Source organism: Coffea arabica, chromosome 6e (assembly GCF_036785885.1).
Source record: "Coffea arabica cultivar ET-39 chromosome 6e, Coffea Arabica ET-39 HiFi, whole genome shotgun sequence".
Lineage (NCBI taxonomy): Eukaryota > Viridiplantae > Streptophyta > Magnoliopsida > Gentianales > Rubiaceae > Coffea > Coffea arabica.
In genome coordinates this window covers 7,881,895-7,903,958 of record NC_092321.1, presented here as the reverse complement: position 1 = coordinate 7,903,958, position 22,064 = coordinate 7,881,895, and the positions used below count along the sequence as shown (strand labels likewise).

Here is a 22,064-nt window from a genome sequence, read left to right as displayed (position 1 = left end):
TTTCTTTTTGTTTTGTTCCTTTACGTTTCTCCTTGCTCCTTTCGGCCTTTCTGGATTTCGATGACATTACGAAAAGTTGGGTTGACAAGAAGAAGAGAAAGATGACTGAAAAAGATCAGGAGGAGGACAGAAAAATGACAAAAGGTCGTGGAATGGATCTTAGCATCTTTCAATCGTGAGAGACATATGCCTGCATAGAAGATTGATTCGATCATGGTGGGGATGGACAAACTACGCTACGTTACAGGACAAAAGTGCCTCTACATTCTACAAGTCTAAGAAAGCATTTTATTACTATATGAACTGTATTTTATTTAATACGGCGGTAATTGTAATTGTCGCGTGCCTGCCTGTATCAGATGATGGACGCAATATGAGTGACTAATATTTTGTCGAGTTCTTTTCCCCAAATTTGCACAAAAAGAAGGGATAAAAGGTCTTCATAAGGCATACATTGATTGAAGAAAACAATAATCTTCACCTAATTTTCCATATTCAACGCCTTTCTACTTTCCTTTTTTTCCTACTTTTTAGCAGTTTGAATTTCGGAGTAATCCAAAAGTCGACAGAGAGGGGCTTATCGGCAGTTTTAATATGACAAAGACAAACTGTGGATTATAATTATCAGAAATTCTTATCTGGAGAATCAGGGGTGGAGGCTTTTCAAGGCTTCCGTTGATTCTCTTAATTTTTTTTTTTATCGTAATGGTTTGTGTATCAAACTCGAATGAAGATAATTAAAATAGTGCATCGAGCACTTAATTTCAGCCGTCTGTCTGTTTATTTGGAGTTAGTATATATTAGAACTTGCCTAATGTTTCTTGTGCTCAGAGAAACTTTACATGTAATAAATAGTATTAAGCAGTTTTTGGTTTGTCGTCAGATGATGATGATAAGAATCACAAATGCCCCTTTTCTTTGTTTGGGGTCAACGATTATGAGCCATGTCTACACTCTACATGTGATTGTTAGTATTTTCTGTGTCCCAAATTTAAGATGGCTACTGCTGCGTAGTAAATAATACAGTAATATTTCTTTTGTTAGCGGTAGCACCCCTTTTGAAGTTTATCGTTGACGTTGTAGGAGAATTTCCAAACCATGTATGATGACCAAGATTCTCGGCCCCAACAACAAAAAAAAAAAAAAAAAAAAAAACTTTAAAATGTGTGCATATGATTGGCTTAGCGCTTCCGGACAAAAAACAGTCTTAAATTTACATGCTACTAATAAATAGGTGTCAATTGTTGGTACAGGAAAGAGGCGAAATTGTCCTTATGTAATAGGTGTCAATTGCCCCTCCTAGGTAGCTGAATTGGTTACATCCCTTCTTCAGGATATATAATTGTTTGTTTGGAATAGGGTTTGTAATTGTTCATTACTTTCACAAGGGTTCGAGTCCCAGAGTTGATGTGTTCGGGGATGGGGTCTCTTCTTTCGAGCCGCAGAAAAATTAGTCGGGTCGAAGGTTCGGATATCCCTGTGTCAGAAAAAAAAATAGGTGTCAATTGTTAGGGGCAAAAGAAGAAAACAAAACGAATGTAGGGACATCTGTTTTGTAATGTTATTTAAGTATCCAGTATTCCATTTGCTTCCAATTTGTGGTGTGGTGTGGTGTGGTGGGAATAAACATGTTAGCCAAATGAGCTGCAGAACTTCTACTTTTTTGTTTGATTGCAATGGAAATGGTACAAGATTATAAATTTTTACAACCTAGCTGATCCAACAAGCTTGGCATTGCCTGTAGCTTGACTCTTAAATTAATCTCAAACTCAAACGTTGGGTGGCAGCTACATTCTCTGCTCAATGGCAACAGATTAATTTGCATTCCAATTTCGGTCACAAGGAAGCCTTGAATCTGGAAAGTGACGGGTTATGATTTTTTGAACAGCTACATGAAATAATGCGTCGGTCGTCTCATCCCTTCGAGGGTAAAGCAGCAGATGGTAATGTAATTTCCAGTGGTAGGAGCATTGAAATTCGAAGGAAGAGACAATGAATGAATAAAATATGAGATGAAGGAGGAAGGCGCAGAGGACTGAACAGGGAGAAAGAAACAAAACTACGTTTGGAGCAGGCAGCAATTTTTCCCTTCCTTCCTTCTTTCATCGTGAAGGGGAAAGGGTGGGGTTTGGACCTGTATTAGTTAAGGGTTGTGTTTCGTGATATTACTACTACGTTTGTGATGGGTTTCTGACCTTGATAGCTGCTGCATAAAATGTAGACATGTACGGGGGTTGCAGAAGAAATTCCATAACATCACTGTCGAAATTAATGAAACGCTGGTTGCCTAATGCCTGTGCTGTCAAATTTCGGATATATATATATACATACATATATATATATACACACACACACATACAGATTACAGAGGCATTGCAAATTAAAGAATGTTTGGTGGTGGCAGAATGTTGTTTATTTAGTAGACTTGTTATAAAAACCATTAATTGTCGCATTTTTTGGATTCTCGAGCCTGCCCGCTCAGCCTCCCCACTCTCTTCCTTTCTAATGAATTTTTTGGCTGTGTTTAGGTTCAGTGCTGCAGCGACGATGGAACAAGTGCAAATTGCTACCCCGGTTGGGTAGTCCATGTCCATTCTGGTTTCTGGGAGTGGGAACAGAAGTACGGTATGGGGGATAAGGCTCAGCACTGCGGTGTACAGTAAAGCCTGCATTTTTACCCCAGAGTTAATTAAATGCTGGTCCATATATATGCCTACTGCTGCTGCTGCAGCTACTGTTACATTCCAAAACAGGATGTATGTATGTAGTAAAAAACTAGTTGATTTGCACAGTACTTGTTTCTTCATTGCTTTAAGCTGTTCTTTTGTCAGAATAGAATTATAGAATCTCCATGTGCTGAATGCTGATACTCAAATTTTGATTGGCCCATTCGTTACTTGGATTAATTGCCCTGACTTTCCTTGGTTGCCTTCACCAAATTCTAGCTCATTGTCCCTCTTTTTTTTTGGTGTTTGGTGGCCTTAGATGTTTTAAATTGGTTCAACTCACTTTGTCCGGCTTTCAACCTCATATTTCAGCAAATTATATCATTACAGTCAAAATATAGATGGCGCATCAACCATGACAAAACTAATTCCTCGCAAGTCAATCTGTAATGGAGGAGTAATTTCGGTACTAAAATAATAAAAAAAAATTATCATGGCATTGAAGTTTGAGTTTTGGCAAAAAAAGGATTGATCAGTGTATACACTGTCAGCATTGGATAAATGACAAATATATAAAATTTGAATTTGAAATTCAATTTTTATACACATGTCGTAAATCTAACGATAATAATATATATACTGTCAGTGTATATAGAATTTACTCATAATATAATATCAAATCCGATACTATTTCTCTTGGACATTACACAAAGAAGCAGGAACGAAGAAGATGGGTTGGTCCCTCGTGTTAGAACTTGGGCTTTGAATAATCGAACGTCGTGTAGAACTGAATCACCTAGAAAATTGGACTACGAAGGCTATGCCTTATGTTTAGGCCCATTATAAAAATTTCGTTTCTAGTCATTTAGAGGAAAAAAGAAAAAGTCCAAGAAAGTGGGACACATTACGCAGCTTGGCAAATTAATGAGCCTGATGACGTCCGGACCCTTGTGGCCTCAATGAAATTGATCTACATCCCTCCAGAAGCTCATTGCGCGCAGAATTAACGTACCGGTGGGCTGCTCTACTTTTCCAAGCCCACTAACCTCAATGTCTTTGCTTGTTTGTTTTTTTGTTTTTTTTTTTTTCAAATAAGAGCGTTCGAATTACAAACTTTTCACTTGCAGCGTTGTTATGGAAGTCGAGTGAAAATGATCCTTCATACTAACTTATATTCAAGAAAGGGACATTGAGGAGTGATTAGATTTTTCCCAAGCCTGTGGAGAGTATAAGCATGTTGAGGAGTGCTCTACATATTTTAAATGGTTCATGTTGATATATACATATATATATATATATATATACATATGCCGTACACTTTTAATTATCTTGATATATCTTTAATTATTCTTGATATATCTCTAAGTACAAGTATATGCAACTTCATCCTCATATGCCGTACACTTTTAATTATCCATATCCCTCCAATGAGGAGGTGCGTTGATGAAGCGCTGACAGGAAAAACTATCCAGTCGTGCAGCTTAGAAGACATGCTCAAATGGAGCTTTCTCTAAATTTTGGTATCAGGGGAAACTAAAAGAGAGTAGGAGGGAGGGGAGTTAGATTGAACTCCCTCCGCTATACTAACCGAATGGGGCTACCGACATTAGCTCAAGTGATTGCGGAATAAAATTGCAATATGATAGTAGTAAGCACCATTTCAAGTCTAGAATATGATGGATGTGGGGTCTCAATTTCTGCTAGAATGATTTTTTTTTAATAGGGTTCTCTTGTTGGATTATGGGTACAAGATAAAAGATGAGTCCATTACTCAGGGTTGGTCATCTGCAATGGATTGCAGATTTTTTTATGCGAAAGTTTATACAATTTTGAGGATAGATGATAATGTTTAAATTTATAGTAGGTTCACTCCTCTACTTTGTGTATTTATTATGTTACTATTAGGACACATATATAATAGAAAAAAAAAACATTTTTAATGAGAGACCATCGGAGATTTTTTATGTTCTTTTAATAACAGGAGTATGATAAAAGGCTCGCTTAATAACAATGAAAAATGATTCGCTTGTAATTAATAAATCACGAGTTCAATTCATCAATGGAGGAAGTGAGGCTAATACTATCGATTCTCTTTGAAAGAAAAAAAAGGTTGTTGGGGGGGGGGGGGTTGGTTTAATGTGTCTTTTAGAATCAAGACAAGAAAAGTTTCTTAATGCGGAAAAATGAGAAACAAATACGTGTGTACGCGTTTACACCGCTTAATGGATGAAATGGGAGTATCTCACAAATCAATGCACAAATCCTAACATAACGACGTACCTGATTTTTCAAAAACTGCTTTTGGACCATGCAGCAACAGGACCCTCAAGATTAATTACACTTGGGACATCAGCTTTGAATCTGCAGACACTAAGCTGATTAGTCAAAATGAATATTTAGACACAGGGAGCCCTCATTCGGATAGTGGTTTTGCCTCGGGAATCATACTCGATCAAGGCGGGGCCATTCAGGGGTGGAATGAGGATTCTAATGCATGAGTGCTACCTTTTCTTGAAGAAAAGAAAACCAACCTGTTGTGACCTGCGAGAAGTACTTTTGCCCACCTAATCTTTGTTCACTAAACGTAAATTTTCCATACTATTTTTGCCAACGAAAAGTTAAGTAGAAAGGCTTAAATACATACAAAAGTGTTCGTTTGATTAGGGTGCTTTTGTCGTCCTGCTAACTAATGCTAAATTGCTAATACATTTTTATTGACCCCACCTGACGATCCCAATGATTGTTCGGTAACTCGGCTAAGTCATAAAACATGGCCAAGAATAACATAATGCAGGGGGTTGAACGAATTACTCAACATGACAAGTTTTCGTTATGATTATTATCCATGACGAAACTGTTGTAATCTAACCAAAAGCTGCTTAAACTAACAAAATCTACGGATTCAATCATTGGAACCTAAATTATACGCCACAGTCCACCAGAATGCTCCATCTAAACAAACAGGAAAGTGGAATGATGGGGTTCCTCAATTTAGTAAAAGTAGTTCTTGTATTTTTGCCTGCCGTACGCGTACAAAAATGGATGCGCAGCGCAGCGCAGCTTCATTCTGGGTGTAGTAAGGCAATACTTTACATCAATTGACATCAACATATCATCTAACTCCGAACCCTGCAACAAGTTTTTTACTCATATGGAATGATAAGAGAAAAGCATCAATTGAACAACCAGCAGGGACAGGGTCCTTTCGTTCTCCTAAAGACTCTACACACCAACTCCCACCTCCAAAAGCAAAAGTAAACAGAACTATTACTCACTATATTCTAAGTAATTAAAAAGAAATATATGACTACAGCATTGGACAGTTCACAGCTCAAAGGCGTTTTTAGGGGAATTAGCCACCAAATAAGGAGCGTGTGGAGACAGAAAAATTAAAAGTGACACCTAAAAAGAAGAATTCTCAATACATTCTCTTCCTCCTCCATCTTTTCTCGTTTAGCCAGAATGCTTAAATCTTCTCCGGTGCCTCAAAGAACTAGTCAATCTCTTTTAGAAGAAACGTTCACACGCATATTCAAAATTATTGTGCACCACTTGATAGAGATATAGTCTACACTTTGTCAAAAGTTCATTCTGAGCCCAAGAAAAAAAAAAAAGAAAGAAGGGAAAAAAATCCCAGCTACCAATATGCTTCTAAGAACCATATCCAACACCAAAAAATTCTTTCAGAAAACCGTGGAAAGTTTCAAGTCTTTTCTTTCTGGTGGGTACGAAAGGCTTCCCAAGAATTCTCCATGTAACTCCTTTCCTTGTGGTGGTGGCAGCATTCATCATCAAGTCAAGTGCACCCACAGCTACAGAGAATTGAACGAGTACTACCACCCGGATTCTTCTACCCAAAGGGCCGCGGTTGGTACTACTCATCCCGGGCAAACCAACAAAGCAAGGAGCAAGAAGAAAGAATCATCAACTGTAGTAGTATCAAGAAACGAGAGTCGGGTTCCCGATGACTTGATGAATTATGCAGATCATGGTGGCGGCCCTGGAAAGAATTTCTATCAAGTTGACAGGAAAGAGAATCCGAAGAAAAAGAAAATTTTGTACCAAGGTAAAAGGTACCAAGATTTTTCAAGCACACGGGGCTTGAAAGGTGAAAGGAGCTCTTTGGTGGAGAAAAAGTTGAAGGAATTGGAGATGCTGGACAAGAGTAATGTGGAGCACGTGTTGGATATAGAAGAGGTTCTTCATTACTACTCTCGTCTGACTTGTCCAGCCTATGTTGATATCGTTGACAGCTTCTTCATGGATATGTATGCAGAACTGTTGAATGGGCAGCAGGCATCATCACGCCACAACGTTAATTCCAGGACGAAGCTCCAAAGGTTTGGCATTAACGCTTGATTTAGATCTCTCTAACGAAATTTTAAGTTAGGGATTGAAGAGATGGGATTCAGGTGCTTCATTAGTCCAAGCTTCAGTCAATTTTCTCCATCGGCTTGGTTACCAGATTAAATTAGATATCCTGTTGGATTAAGGATATTCAATCTCTTTCTGTGACAATTTTAATATTCCCTTTTTTTTCTTCTTCTCCTTCAACTTCTCTCTCATTGTTATGTGGATTAAGATTCTTTTCCTTATTTGTTTCACAGATTCTTTGTTTCAGTTTTTCATGGAACTTGATTAATTAAATTGCCTTGTCGGACTTCAGTACTGGAGTGGTGTGTGGTGTCCTGTTCTGCTACTGAATTGCTTGTACCGGCCGCCCTGATTAACTTTCTTATTGACACTTATTTTAATTTCCTGAGCAGTTGGGTGTTTGTTGTCGATTGCTAGTTACCTTGACTGTTGATAATTACGTTTTCCTACCAAAACATTTTGCTTCCTGGAGGTCGAGCTAGCCGAGATAAAGCTGGTGAAAGAAGAAAAATTTTGGAAAGCTCGAGGAACTGAAAGCGTTTCGTGCGAAGTTTTAAGCCAGCCAAAAAAAAAAAAGGGAATTCTAAACTCCAATAGAGGCTGACATATTACATATTCAAATCGCTCTATAAAACCTTTACACTTTCAGTGTATTATCGTTTAGCTTTGTTGTCAGTTACAATCTCCAACTAAACTTGTACAAACTTTAGTAGTAGACCTTTTCCTTAAATATATATATATATATATATATATATATATATATATATATATATATAAAGTAACTTGTTTAATTTGAAAATTAGACGGGGAATATACGAAAGGGGGCGTCACTCGTCAATGTTCAATATAAATACTTTGTAAGTCTTAAAAAAGAGCAGATATTGAATTTCTTTCCTAAGGCAAAAGTGAAAGAAATGGGCAATATATAGACCTTTATTTTCGTCATTCTTTGTGTGGCATTGGAATCAGGAAACCCTTCTTCCGAGTTGATTTATTCATTCTTTTAGGGTGCGTTTGATAAAATTAAAAATTAAATTAAAAATCTAAAAACTAAAACTTAATTGATGAACTAAAATATTTTATTTCATGTGTATCATATTAGTTTCATGGCACTAATATGTTTTATTTTTATTTGTATTAACTTAAGTATTACATTTTAATACTAATAAGTTGCACGCTAATATAGAAAGCGTGTTTGTGTGTGTGTGTGTGAGAGAGAGAGAGAGTGCGTTTTTATATACGAAAATGTATATGTCTTAGAGAAAATAAGTGTTACTCCTATATGTTTTGTGTACTTGACAGAAAAAATATATTTTAAAATGTATATTAACTAAAGAAGGCATGCGTCCGTGTGAGGAGAGTGTGTATGTTTGAAAAGTGTAGTAGGTATATGGGGAAAAGTATCCGCATATGTGTGAAAATGTGTTTTTTTTTTTTTTTTTCTTGTATAGGGATGTTAATAGTTCAATAATTGAGCAAATTAAGTGATAGTACAATTTTCAGTTAAACACAAAGTAAGTAAAATTTTTAATGTATTTAGATACAAGTGAATTCTGTTATCAAACAATCATCATAGGAAGAAAACACAATACACTAATTTTAATGTGGTTATCAAACAAAGGACCTACTTATTATCTACTGTTTAACCCCCTTTTTTCTTGGGGTTTGGTGTAATCCTTGTTTGACTACTTAAAGTCCAAGGTCAAGTTTAGCTGATTTGAAATGACGAAAAGTCAAAACAAGCGAAATGAAGCAGAGAAACGTATATTATGGAATGAACTGGGGGATTTGGAATTACAATTTACAACCATCCATGATGCCTGGTCATCTCTGCGGAACGACGGAGAATGCAGCCATTTTAAATGTCAGAACAGAGAAAAGCCCATAGATGATTAAGCCAACCAGTCCACTTGGCAGTGGACTCCCACAATGACAACTCTGAATGGGCTTGTTCTCGACGGTATACGCTGCGAAGCCCACTTACATTGTCCAGTGAGATGTAGCTGATAATAGCGGTAGAGTCCCCTCACTCCCCCCCGCCCCCTCCTCTCTCTCTCCAAATTTTTACAATTTTGCAATGACTCAATAGATCCCATTATTATTTTTCAAATTGCAGGTCCATCTCCCTGAAATTGTTCAGAACTAACCACTATAATTAAATTAATTCTATTAATCAAAATACCGATTCATATGATATTAAAGTGGTAGGTAAGGATATTAGTTAGGTAGCTATGAAAACTTTAATTGTAACTTTGGCGCCCTTTTCCAAAAGTGAGGAAAAAATAAATAAATAAATAAATGAAAGTGGTGCGGGAATAGAAGAAATTTATTGCTTCCAACCTAGAGTCGCTTTTGAAGTTTGGACAGCATAGAAAATTCGAGGTTTTGGAGTTCAAAGGTCGTATTGGCTCTTGCAGCCCTCATCAGGTGCATGTTAATGATAAAGACTCAGGACCCCCCACTCAAGGACTCCGGATCATGCTGGATTTATTATCATTAACGTTTTGTTAATTTTATATACAACTACAATAACTTGTTTTTATGTTAGCTTGAAATTGGATCAATCATAATTTACTCCCATCTTCATTCTCCCTTCTTATGTTAGCTTGACTCTTTTCTGGTTGCTAGAAAAAGCCTCCTTTTCTAAATGTTTCGCTATATTTTAAGGTCTGAGTAGAAACTTTTTGCTACCCGAACTTAGTTGTAAATAACGAGAATTACAGAAGCAATCATGAGGGATCATTGGCTAAAGAAAGCAAACTTCTTTAAAAGCTAGCTTCTTAAGATGTTTGTTCTTCACGTTGAAATTAATACTAATATACGCCCATGTCGTTTAAATTTATGGCACTTATATATCTTGTAACACAAATTCCAGTCCCTGTGAAACCCAAATGTTTCGCTGTTAGAACTTTCAACTTAATTCACTGATCCATATCAGCTTGCTTTTTCCATCTTCCATTTATTTGTTTGTTCACACCTGAAACATTAGTACTAATTAATCTTCTTGTTTTGCTAATTAATGCTTTGCCCTTTTAGTGTGGGCATCTCAGTCCCCAGAGATCTTTTCATGATGTTCTGTAAGTGGAAAATTTCCAGGCAGCTAGTAGTACTGATTATCTAGACAGCTGTATCAAACTCTAGCACTTCCATTGTTCATATCAAGCTAGAAATTCTGCAAATCCGATGGATTGATACTCGGGACTTTTCTTGAGAAAGTAGGATCAGGGCGTTGGTCAGTTTTTTGTTGCCTTTCTTGAAATAGGAGGACTAGAACATCAATATCTTTCCATGCACCAAACAGTCAGCTGAAATAAAATCCAGGCAATCGAAAATGGCAGCATCCAAGTAGCATATTCTGGTCCTTGTCCACCATCTAAGAGAGGTGGATCCCATATTCCTATCCCAGCTTGCGGTGCTACTCGAAAAGCGTTCTAACTCCAGGCTAAGCAACGAGTAAAAAGAGCACTGGAATTCCTTGAAGTTGGGGAAGATTCCTCCAGTATATCTTTAGATTCTGATCAGGTGAAGGAGACAGGCGCACTACCAAAGTTTGCGGGATGGAAGAAGATTCTTCCCGTTTAGGAATTATAGGGGTCTCTCTTGGGGTGAAAAGAGCGGTGGGAAAGATCAAAATGAGGATGAAGGGGCCATTCTTTGTGACTAATATCTATGCTAGTCCTTCTCAGCCATGAGCCATCAAATGAAAGAGGGGGTCAATTTCGTGGTGACTCATTTCCATATCATCTTCTGTATATCTCAATAAAGGATGTCATATTTAGACGAACACGTGCATTAGAGTGTAATCCGACTGTCATTATTTTCTTCTGGGGTTTATACATCTAAGTCAGTCAAGATTATTGTGTGCAGTTCTTAAACTCCATCTATTGATTAGGACAGAAGTTAATCGGCTTCCAGGCTATGACAGCATTTAGCTAGATAGTCAATTTCTGGTAATTAATGCTACGTTCTAGTTTCCCATGGTGACTGCTACCTTTTAACGACCTAAAAATAAAAAAATCTAGCGAACGGTACTTTTGTGAAAGTATAAGAATCCAAATGGCCAGACAGGTAAATTCGAATTAGGAGCTCAACCAATTCACACGGCCCAACCAATTTGTTAAATATGTTTACTGATACCAAAATTTGTTGTTGAAAAAGCATCATGTCAAATGCCATCTCAATTAAACTTTGTCTATACAATTGATGTATTAAGAAGGTAAAACAGTGCTCATTTATGTACACAGTAGTCGTCATAGGTTTGATCATAATGTTGTACTCGCAAAGCACTGGAAAAGTGTCATTGTAATCACAGACCTTTTTACTTTAATCAGAGTCCACAACATGAAGGGAGAAGAGTCCTGGAAAAAGAAGATGCGACCCTGATAGGAGAAATGGTTTAAAATAGGTAATGGGTACTCCTACAACGGAGGTGTAAACGAGTACTAGCGGTACCCGTCCCCATAACCTGACCACCCATCCACCAAGACCAGGGGAGAAATATAGAGTTCAGAGATGACAAAAGGAAATCATGTCTCCATTCGTCTTCGTCTCCTTCTTCTCCTTCAATATATGTACTCTCTTCTACTTTCTTTTCCACAAACACAAAGCAATTCCGATCATGAGTAGTCAGTGGTAATTTATTTTCCCCCCACTTGATCCTCTCTTTTGCGCCTGCATGTCTTGGCCCTTTCATCCTCGATGGATGGATGAATATGCATGTATAAAGGTCTCCCTGTTCATGGGCTGCACCAACTGTACACGCGCATATGCACCCACAGACACTCTCATGTAACAAGTTTGTTGGAAAAACTTGGCAGTTTCACTCATTCCACACGATAGCAAAAACTGAAAAGAAAAGGAAAGAGGAAAAATCTATTGAACAACCCTTCCCCCACCCCTGGCCCCCCCTCCCTTCCCCGGTGGATGTCGAATGATTAGAACATTCGTGGGAGTTCCCTTAAAGGCTGGAGTAGTAACAAAATGCAGGCCACGGAGCCACCCAGGGGGATCTTAGAATTGACCGAGCATAGCTGGGTCACCGCCTCTAGTTACCACCAAAAAACCTATCATGCAGAGTACTTGAGAATCTTTTGCTTTTTGCCTTTTTCAGAAAGGCAAGATTTTGTAAAAATTAGTGACAGGCTCAAGAGTGTTCCGATATTACCAGTTGTTGTGGGAGGGTGATAACTAAATCAGGTGTAAATGAAAACCGGTGACACTCAATTATGATAATTGGCATGATTATAGCAGGCAAAGACAGTATTTTCGTTTGAACATACAAGCATGGTTCAAAGTTCCAGTTGCGGTCATGGTTGTGGCCTGGACCGTTCCATATCGGTTTCGGCATATCGATTGCGGTTTCGGCAAGATGCAAATTTTGAAATATTTAATATTTTAAAAATTATGAATAATATAAAAATATATAATAAACAAAAATAATAAAAAAATTAGCAAAAGAAAATCTGTAAAATGTACTTTTTTTTCATTGGATTTGAGTTGATTCGAAATGACTCGAGAGGATTCGGTGTGACTCGGTCGTTTATATCTTTGTCGAAAACTTCTTGACCAAGTTCTCGGTGACTCAACCGAGTTCTCAGCAATCTATGTATCTCAGAGTCATTTCGTTCTGATATCGAAACGGAGAACTCCATTCCGATGACGACTCAATCGAATCGTCTCAGACTGGCCGATTCTTTGAACCATGCATACAAGTTAGTAGCGCACAAATGTAACAACTTGATGACCAAATGCAACAACTTGATGAAATTATTGAGGTTGGTTGTTCAATGGTTAGGGGTTCGAATTACTCTTCCCCTCTCCCCCCCCCCCCTCCCCGTTTGAGCTAAAGAAAATAACTCGGTCCAATTAGAGTAGAGTTAACAGACTTTGTACAATCATGCTATGCAACTGCAATACTGAAAACAGATTATACAATGCAACTGTAATACTGAAACCAGATTAGGTTTGTCTTCTCTCCAATCCTTATAAGATATGGAGTCTCGTTTTGAAACGAGTCGGTGAATGCAGCTAGCATGTTGGCATAGCGGGTTTGGCTGGAGCCTTGAGTCGTTGTCTGGCGGTGGTGTAGGAAAATTTAGCAATCAAACGGTAGATTAGTAATAAATAAGGGATTGGACCAGGAAGGAAGAATAAAGGCATCGTAGTTAATCGACGCAGCTCGGTAGTCATGACCTGAAGGATGATGGACCAGGAGAGCAGAGTGGCTTACGCAGCAGGTAGCAATTAGCATGTATATACCTTGCCACCCTCACGTGTATCTGGTCCATCCTCCTCCTATGATTGATCGCATCCCTACCCGTGCACACTTGCTCTGCCATCCCGCACACCTTCCCTCCCCCGCCCCCCCTCCTTTCCCTTTGCAACTTGACTTGTCAACTCATGACTCGGAATCAATTAAGTCTACGAAGAGAAGGGAAGGGGTGTATCTGTATCATGCATGTAACCAAATTAAAGAGGTTCATCACCAAATTTTGTTGCCTTTTCTTTCTTTCGGCATAATTAAGCATGTTTTGGTTTAGACTTACAGAATTTGGATAATGAGTTTAAATTTAGCATGGATTTTTTCTCGTACATATGTTGAACTCCTAACATGATCCTTCAAAAAAAAAAAAAAAAAAACTCCTAACATGGTTGTGCTCTCTTAGACTCTTCCATAACCATGTTGCACCGCAAGGTTTTTGAATACTAACATGGTTGGTATTGATCATGGTCCGATCAATTACTTGAAGGTCGTTTTAGTTGGTCCCATATAAGGGGTTTACCAAAGAAATTTCGGTCCTTCCTCCCCTCTCTTTCTCCCTTGAGTTTGACATCTATTGATAACACAAGATTCCGCTATAATGTGGTCATAAAGTTAGTCCCGTCGGTCGGTATGAACCCTACCACCTACCTATATTCTACGTCTCTAAAATGTTTCTGAAACCCTAATATTTCTACATCCTGCCAGTTCTACTCCCATTTCTACCTTTTGAAATTTCCTTTTTTTTTTAACTTTATATAGACAGGGCTTCCTTGAGAAATTTCATCATCCAAGTCATATATTGGTATTGAACGGGTAGACTACTTGATGCAATCGTCCAATGAAAAAAACAGGAAAGGACAGGATCGTATTTGCTTCATAGTCAAATCTGAAAATTGATTCGAAGGCACGGTTTTCTTTTCTCATCTCATCATAAAATGGAGTTCGCTTGACCCCTCCCCTTCCCTCTGTGTATGCAATAGTCGTCTTGTGGAGGGCTGATAAATACTAGTCACGAATTAGTTTTCACTGTCTCACAATATTAACAAAGTTTTTAACATGATTTATTTGCTGAACCAAATATTTGTGAGGAGTTATAATCGGTTGGTAATAAGACAGAAGTACCTTTTTTAAAAAAAAAAAAAATTAGTCTAGTTATAAGAAATTCACAATGGTACTAAAGTAATACAATTAATAAAACAAACCCACAAATGATGAAAAATTATAACTCAATAGTACTACAAATAAAACTCATAATAGTGGGAGAAAATACTAATATATCGTGAGACTTGGGAACTCAGAATTTTTGTTTTCTTTTGGGGTCTCAGATAAAAGTATCTAAATACACACAGAAAAAAAAAATAAAATAAAAGTTACAAGTGCTAAGATTGTTAAAATTGCTAAAAGGTGCCAGGATGAAGATTCCCATAGGAACTGAAACTTAGTGTATCTAACTGGGACCTTCTGGGGAATGAAATTTTCACCTTTTTTTCCCCTCTCCTTTCAAACCCCACCGTGTTCTTGCAAAGGCTGATGCATAACACATGCTTACTTTTCTAGTCACAAAAATTTTCAATAAATTTTAAATACGTGGTGGTGTTCGGTCTCTAAACCATTGGCTTTTTCTGAGCATGCGTTTAAAAGTTTCAAGCCTATTCTTTAGCCACTTTTTTTTTTTTTTTTTATTTCCCAGATACACAAACAAATTTTCCAAAAAAAGTATTACAATAAAATATTTCTGGAACACCCTAAAAAATAATTATCCTAACAGAGCCATTCTTTAATTTTCACAAAATATTGGCATCCAACTTTAAGGTTATGAATTTTCCGACTTAAGTTTATAAATATCCTTGAAGGTGACTGTTCGTTGCATAAAAATTATGCTAAAGGAAATTAAGTCCTCTGCAAAAAAAAAAAAAAAAAAAAATTGAATGGATGATAGTATATATATAAGATGCATTTTGGTGTTGTACTTGCATAAACGTTTTGTGAATAAATCATTTTAACTAATAACCTGAAGAGTTGTGCTATATATATGATAAGTCAAGTACCATTAGTTGCAAAACTGCTATAGATGGTTGAGTTTACAGTACAAGGAAAAAGAAAGACAGCGATGATTCTTTTTTAAGTATACTATTCTATTAGAAAGGAAACAAAGATCAGTTACTCAAAACACGGAAAGAATTGTCATTCCAGAAATGCCAATGAATAACATTTGCATCAGAGTCTAATAACATCCAACACATATTCTCACGGCATCAATATAATTAAGCCCCGAAAATCTAATTAATCTACATATTACCAGCCAATCACCCCAACTGATCACCTAGCCTAATTACACAAAAATAGCTAAACCTTACATTCATGTACACTTATACATGGTTTGTTTGGGGAAGAGATTAGGATTCATCGGCATTTGCACATAGTTGGTTCGTTCGGGGAAGAGATTAATTAGATTCTTCCACATGTGTCCATAGTGGACAAATTATGCATGCGCAGCAAGTCGATTTACAAGCTGAGTTGCACCACTTCCATACAAATCCGGGCTGTGATGTTGATGAATTAGCAAAGGCCCTGGAATTGCACAGCCCTCACCTTCCACTGTTTCTCGATGTCCTCCGCAATCCTCCTGGCATCCATTGACGTGCCAAGTAGACCACTCTTGGTGAATCCCGCGGCATATAAACCATTATGACCTTTCCATCCATCGGGGAATGGTTTGCTGGGGAAACCATCAACCTCCGAGAACAAATTCTTCCCCTGAATTTGAATGCAATGAAAGATTATTAGTCAACACACACAAATCTATGATGCATAACGAAAATCTAAGCTCCTGAAAATGTGTTCAATATCTACAGCGGTATACCTTCAACCAGGTTGGTGCAGTACTTCTATAACCTGTCGCTAAGATGATGGCATCAAAGTTCTCAACCATCCCATCAACAAATTCGACTGCATTACGCATTAATCTCTTTATTCCCCGGACCACCTGCACGTTTTCAAAAGGAATATCATCACTACGTAAAGTACCATAAGGATTGAATGCTTCTTTATGGCACAAAGAAAAGTTTTTCTCTGAGAAACAGTAGTGATTCTTTAAACTTGCACTAGCCCTTTTAAGAAAAAGATTAAAAGGTTACAGTGCTGGTTAAGAAAACATGAGATAGTAACTGTAAGTTTCATACATATTATCTCCCAAAAAAGATTAAAAAGAATAGCGTCATGAAGCAATGTTTATCATAACCTAACCCTGCTGTTACCCCAAATTAAAAGTAATTGGATATACCAAAAGCCCACGAATTTTTCAAAAAGTGGAATAGACACCAAAGATTCTGCTTTGTAAAATAAAATTCGGGTATAAATTTCTAAAAATTTGCCGTTTGAATTGCTAAAACCTAGCAATCTATTATATTCGGATGATCACCTTTATTTTTCCAGTTCTAATCTGGGCAAGTGTCCCAACATCCAATACAGGGGTCTTCCCGGTAATGCTTTTGAGTTCCAGGGGACCAATCTTTGGTCGGGGGAGACCTAGTTGTGCCGTATTTCCTAGCATAATCCAAGATATTACAAGTAAAAATCGATCAACTAGCCTGACGGGGAACCACTTGAGCAACTGCATCGCCAGTCCAAACGTTGATCTCCCAAGCATCTCCTGAGGCAAGACGTGCACCTGCAATACATGTAGTAGAAGTCTTTTTAGAAGCTGGAACACCAAAGACTAGACAAGATTAACTTTACTGTACGCCTTCTTCGTGATGCAATACTCCATGCTATGTTATGGTTATTTTCTTTTTTTCCCCTCTTTCTTTTTCCGGTACCCTAGGTCCAAAAAATCAAGGAACATAAAAAAGAAGAAATTGTTTCATAATGGAATCTTCAGCACGGAAAGGTAACTTGCGACTTAGGAGGTCTCCTTTACAGTACAGTAGGGAAAGGAAAGAATATCAACTGTAACGGACTATTCCGACAACATATGGCTAAGTACAACGCATGCAACTAAAATCCATGAAAGTACAAACCCTACTATTTCATTTAGGAGAAAAGAATTCATGTGTGGTACTTGCATTGCTAAATTAATGGTGAAACACATATTTTTACAACTAAAGTGACATTGAAGCAACTTTCTCATGCAAACATGCAAGCACTTACTCTGACTGCAACTCAAAGTAATATTGTAAATTATACCCTTCAACTGGATGGAACTACAACCAAAAAAAACCCGCCTGATTTACTTTCAGATGCGATCTAATATCATCTCTTTTATGCATAAAAAGGTCCAATCTTCTCGAGATTTATGATTGTACGTGGTCCTAATTAATGAAAAGTCGCTCTTCTTTTGGAATCTATTTACATATTGATTGTGCTATTATGTCTAAAATGAATTCTCAGAATCCCATGACAGGAAAAATCTTGCTCCAATCGAGAATTGTCCCCAACATTCTATGACGTTGTTTACTTACTTTTCTTCTTAGAGAATTCCCTTAGAAATATGGACTTTGGGGAGAGAGACAGAGAACAGAAATGAAGAGGTTGACTTACGGAATCCCTGACCACAAGGGATGGGCAAGCATTATGGTTGCAGAGATCCAAACTGACTTCCATGCCTGAGTTCCCGCATCCAACCACCAAAACTGACTTCCCTTGAAAACAATCCCCACGTCTATACGAGCTTGTATGTACAACAGGCCCTAAAAACTTGTCCATCCCTTCAAATTCCGGTACTATCTCTTCTGCATTTTCGCCCGTGGCAACAATTAACCATTGGCATACATATTCAGTCTCCTGATCCCCTTTTAGTCCCACGCCTGTCCTAACCCGCCAAAACCCGCATCCCTCGTCGAATTCTGCACTCACAACCGTGTTGTTATATGCAGGCTCCAAGTCGAAATGTTTGGCGTACGATTCCAGGTAGGAAATGAACTGTTGCTTGGTTGGATAAGTGGGAAAATCCTTTGGAAAGGGGAAAAGAGGCAGCTCGCAGAAGTTCTTGGGAAGGTGGAGTCGGAGTCGGTCGTAAGTCTTATGCTGCCACAGAGAAGCAATGCAATTGGCCCTTTCAAGTATTAAGCTTGGAATCCCTTTTTCTTTAAGACAAGCAGCCGTGGCAAGTCCAGAAGGGCCAGCACCGACTATGACTACCCAGAGTCTTCTTCTCGTTGATCTTGACATCATCTTCGCTTGGAAAAGATCATGAACTCTTTTTCCTTCAACTTCTTTAGTACTGATGACGCAGTCCTCCATTCACAGTGGAAGACCTAGCTAGATAGATTACTATTCTTACTTCTCTACCTAACTGTGTTTCAAAAGAATATTGAGTTCACGCAAAATAATACAACTCACACACATACACAAAACCATACTACTACTACTACTACTACTACGAACAATGATGATGATGATGATGATGATGATGATGAAAAATAAATATTCTTGTTGACCCAAAGTAGAACTCTGATTGCTGATTTAGTTAAAAGATTAGGCTAATTAGATTGATATTAGACTTACATAAAACCTTATCTAATAGAGATTTGAGAGAAATTATGGGAATAGATCCTGGATTCTTGGAATGGATTTGGAGAGTCTTATCCAAAATGTGTGGAATGAATGAGCTTGTGATGTTTGCTATGATTCAATGAAATCTTAGGAGAGAGCGGGAGGTACGGGAAACCCCTCAAAAAATAGTAATAATACTCAGAAATGTTACTGAGGAGGGCTGGTTAGCGTGCGAAGCGATTGAGATGAGGACTTAGCAAAGCGGGAAGTTTGATAACGAAATTTTGCGGGGGACAGTTTGAATAAGTCGAGTGCTAGCATTATCCCTTATATATATGCGCAGATGGCAAGTGGGAGAAGACGAAACCTAAAAGTGGGACATCTCTTGAATTATAAGTTGTAACAACGACCATTAACCAACAACCGCTATTCTTCACCATGGCTTTAATGTTGTCCAGGCAACCGCTGAAATGAATTACTTTCGGACGTGAAGAGTCTCAGAGAGTTGTTCTGAAACATTCTCGTAGGTCACAACGACTCTACGAAGGAACAATTTGACTGTGTTAACTCGATGGAGGATGGTGGAGATGAATTGACAGATCAAATTATCAACCATATGACTTTAATAAGAATGTTTTTGCACTTGCCCTGGACGATAGATAACGGCTTGGGATGCTAAAAGTAGTTTTCTATTAGAGATAGAACTGATTGACCACATCAATCAACAACAATGACATTAGTTACTGTCAATACTGTCCCAACGGTTCCAAAACGACCGTCTTAATCTTTTGCCGACTGTTTTATTTCTTTTTTCTCTTGAAAATCCTTTGTTGCTCTTGAATATTAATTTGCTATATGCCTAATATTTCTAGGGCATTCGCACTTACAGCAAGATAAATATACAGATGATATACGTTGATCACTTAGTCTAAACAATTAAAAGATCAAAGGATTAATATTTGGGATAATTTCAGAAACCTTCCCTGAGGTTTCTGACAATTTCACTGAGCTCCCTTAAGGTATGAAAAATTACACATACCTCCCTTGTCATTTAAAATAACAATTTTACCCTTAAATATTTTAATAAAATTTTCTTATTTGGTACGTTTATACTTAGAATGAGTTTTAAAATTCTTTTTCATTCTTTTTCCTTCTTATTCCTTTTTTATAATTTTTCGCCAATAAAACAGTAAAACTACCACTATTGCCTCTAAGTTTCTATTATAACCAAATATCGAATTAGTAATTTTTTTGACGAATTAATTTTATATGTAATCTAATATTTTTGTTGATTTTTGTTTTCTATTTTTTGGTATTAAAATTAATAATAAATAAATAAAATGGCCCAAAAGCACTACTAAATTATGATAATCCCACTACTCCAAAAATTTATAAACTCTAAATGAATTATTTCAACATTTTCTTTTCTATCTTATAAATCTAAATCCATAATAAAATACCATAAAAAACGTCATATCATAGTAATAAAATTATTATTATTATAATTGTTTATCAAATAGTAGATATGGACAGGACAAAATTTGGCACATTTTTCTTATAATTATACTAAATAATCTTACAATTGTATAGGAAAATAAATTAAAACTCATTCCACAAGGATATTTTTGGGTATTCATTTAAAAAATTGTCCAAATCAATATTATTTTAAGATTTTATTACTAAAACTATCAAATCAAGGGAGGTAAATGTAATTTTTTAAACTTTAGGGGAGTCAGAAATCTCTTAGGAGAGGTTTCTAAAATTATCCCTTAATATTTGTGCACAATTTTGTAATTACAGCAAAAGGACCAAACTGATCCACCTAAACGAGGTTAAAAAGCTTGAATACTCCACAAAAATTTTGAGGAAAAGTTTAGACACTTTTGAAGATGATCATTTGAGGTTGTTGAGACGAAACAAAATTCAACTGCTACTTGATTTGAACATTCAACTTTCAACTCAAATAAGACGAAAAATTAGAGCTCACATCAATGCAATCCTGTTGATTGGTCCAGGTACCATTATAAATGGTCCTGAAATGTCAAACAGAGGGGCAGCTTAAAGCAGTACCATGATGGTAGCGTTCTCATTATCCTACTTATCATAAGAATATCCAGCATGATTCCAATCCCATCAACAAGCCGTCGACAGTTCCGAGCCATCTTATTTGGGGACACTTCTAGATCATCCACCAGTGCTTTTATGACCACCTACACTAGAAGTTCAGAACGGACAGCTTGCATTAGCAGCAGAAATGTAGCAAGTTACATGGATCTTTCTTTTCTTCCTGTTCTCACATGGATGCTTTTTCACCTATACTATAATTGGTTCGCGTTAGCAAGTTTGTGCACATAAATGAATGTACACCAGTTCACAGATTGGTTTACCTTGATTTTAGACATTATGATCTTTATCTAATCAAGTTCATCATGGTTTAAATGTTGAAAATTTATAAGTCTGCCTTTCTGCCTGATGGTTGGGAAAAATTGTTCATAATATCTATCGCATTTTACCAAATGAATTTTTTTTGTCTTTTACTTTCAAAATGTTAAAATTGACGCACTTAAAAATTCAAGTTAGCAAAATTTAGTTACAACCTAAATTTTCAACTACTTTTTACCTTGAAATCACTACATGACTCTCATGCAATCATTTTTTATATACAAAAAGATCAGATTCCACTTTGTTAGTGACAAAAATTAGTATAATTAGGGTCATATCTTACCTTTTTAAGAGCAAAAATAAATATGGATTGGATCATTTAACTAAATACAAATGGGATCTAACCTTTAATCCCCTTAAAAAAATGACCATGTGTGGGTCATACGATAGATTCAGCGTAAAAAGCAGTTGAAAACCTAAGTGAGAACCAAATTTTATCAACTTGATTTTGTAAGAGACGGTAAACTTATCATTTTAATAGTGAAGGATGAAAAAATTTATTTGGTGAAATGTGAGACATGTTTTGAACGATTTTTCCTTACTTGTTACTATATATAGTGCATTTTTTATCATTGCGGTTTTCTTAGGGTATCATTGTAGTTTTTTTTATCAATTTTGAAACTATCAACTGAAGAACTATATATAGCTGACAGAAATTTTTAACTTAATTGAATAAATGATATATAAAGCTAGGAAAAATTGGAAGTTAAAGAAACACTCTTGGTAGATTATTTCATGCAAAACCAAAAGAAGTGTTTGCACTTTGGACCACCATTGTTCACAATTTAACAATACCAAGATGTCACAGTTAGTAATTTTTTTCACTA

The 22,064-nt window shown here is 36.9% G+C and overlaps 1 protein-coding gene across 1 annotated transcript; it reads right to left on the bottom strand.

The window, feature by feature from the left end:
- Nucleotides 1-15,462: 15,462 nt before the first annotated feature.
- LOC140009429 (indole-3-pyruvate monooxygenase YUCCA2-like) lies at nucleotides 15,463-19,156 on the bottom strand. Its single transcript, XM_072054901.1, has 4 exons — nucleotides 17,842-19,156; nucleotides 16,724-16,972; nucleotides 16,166-16,288; nucleotides 15,463-16,059 (listed from the first exon to the last, which is right to left on the bottom strand). The coding sequence occupies exons 1-4, from the start codon at nucleotides 18,541-18,543 to the stop codon at nucleotides 15,862-15,864; spliced, it is 1,272 nt and encodes a 423-aa protein (XP_071911002.1). The 5' UTR covers nucleotides 18,544-19,156; the 3' UTR covers nucleotides 15,463-15,861.
- Nucleotides 19,157-22,064: the final 2,908 nt, after the last annotated feature.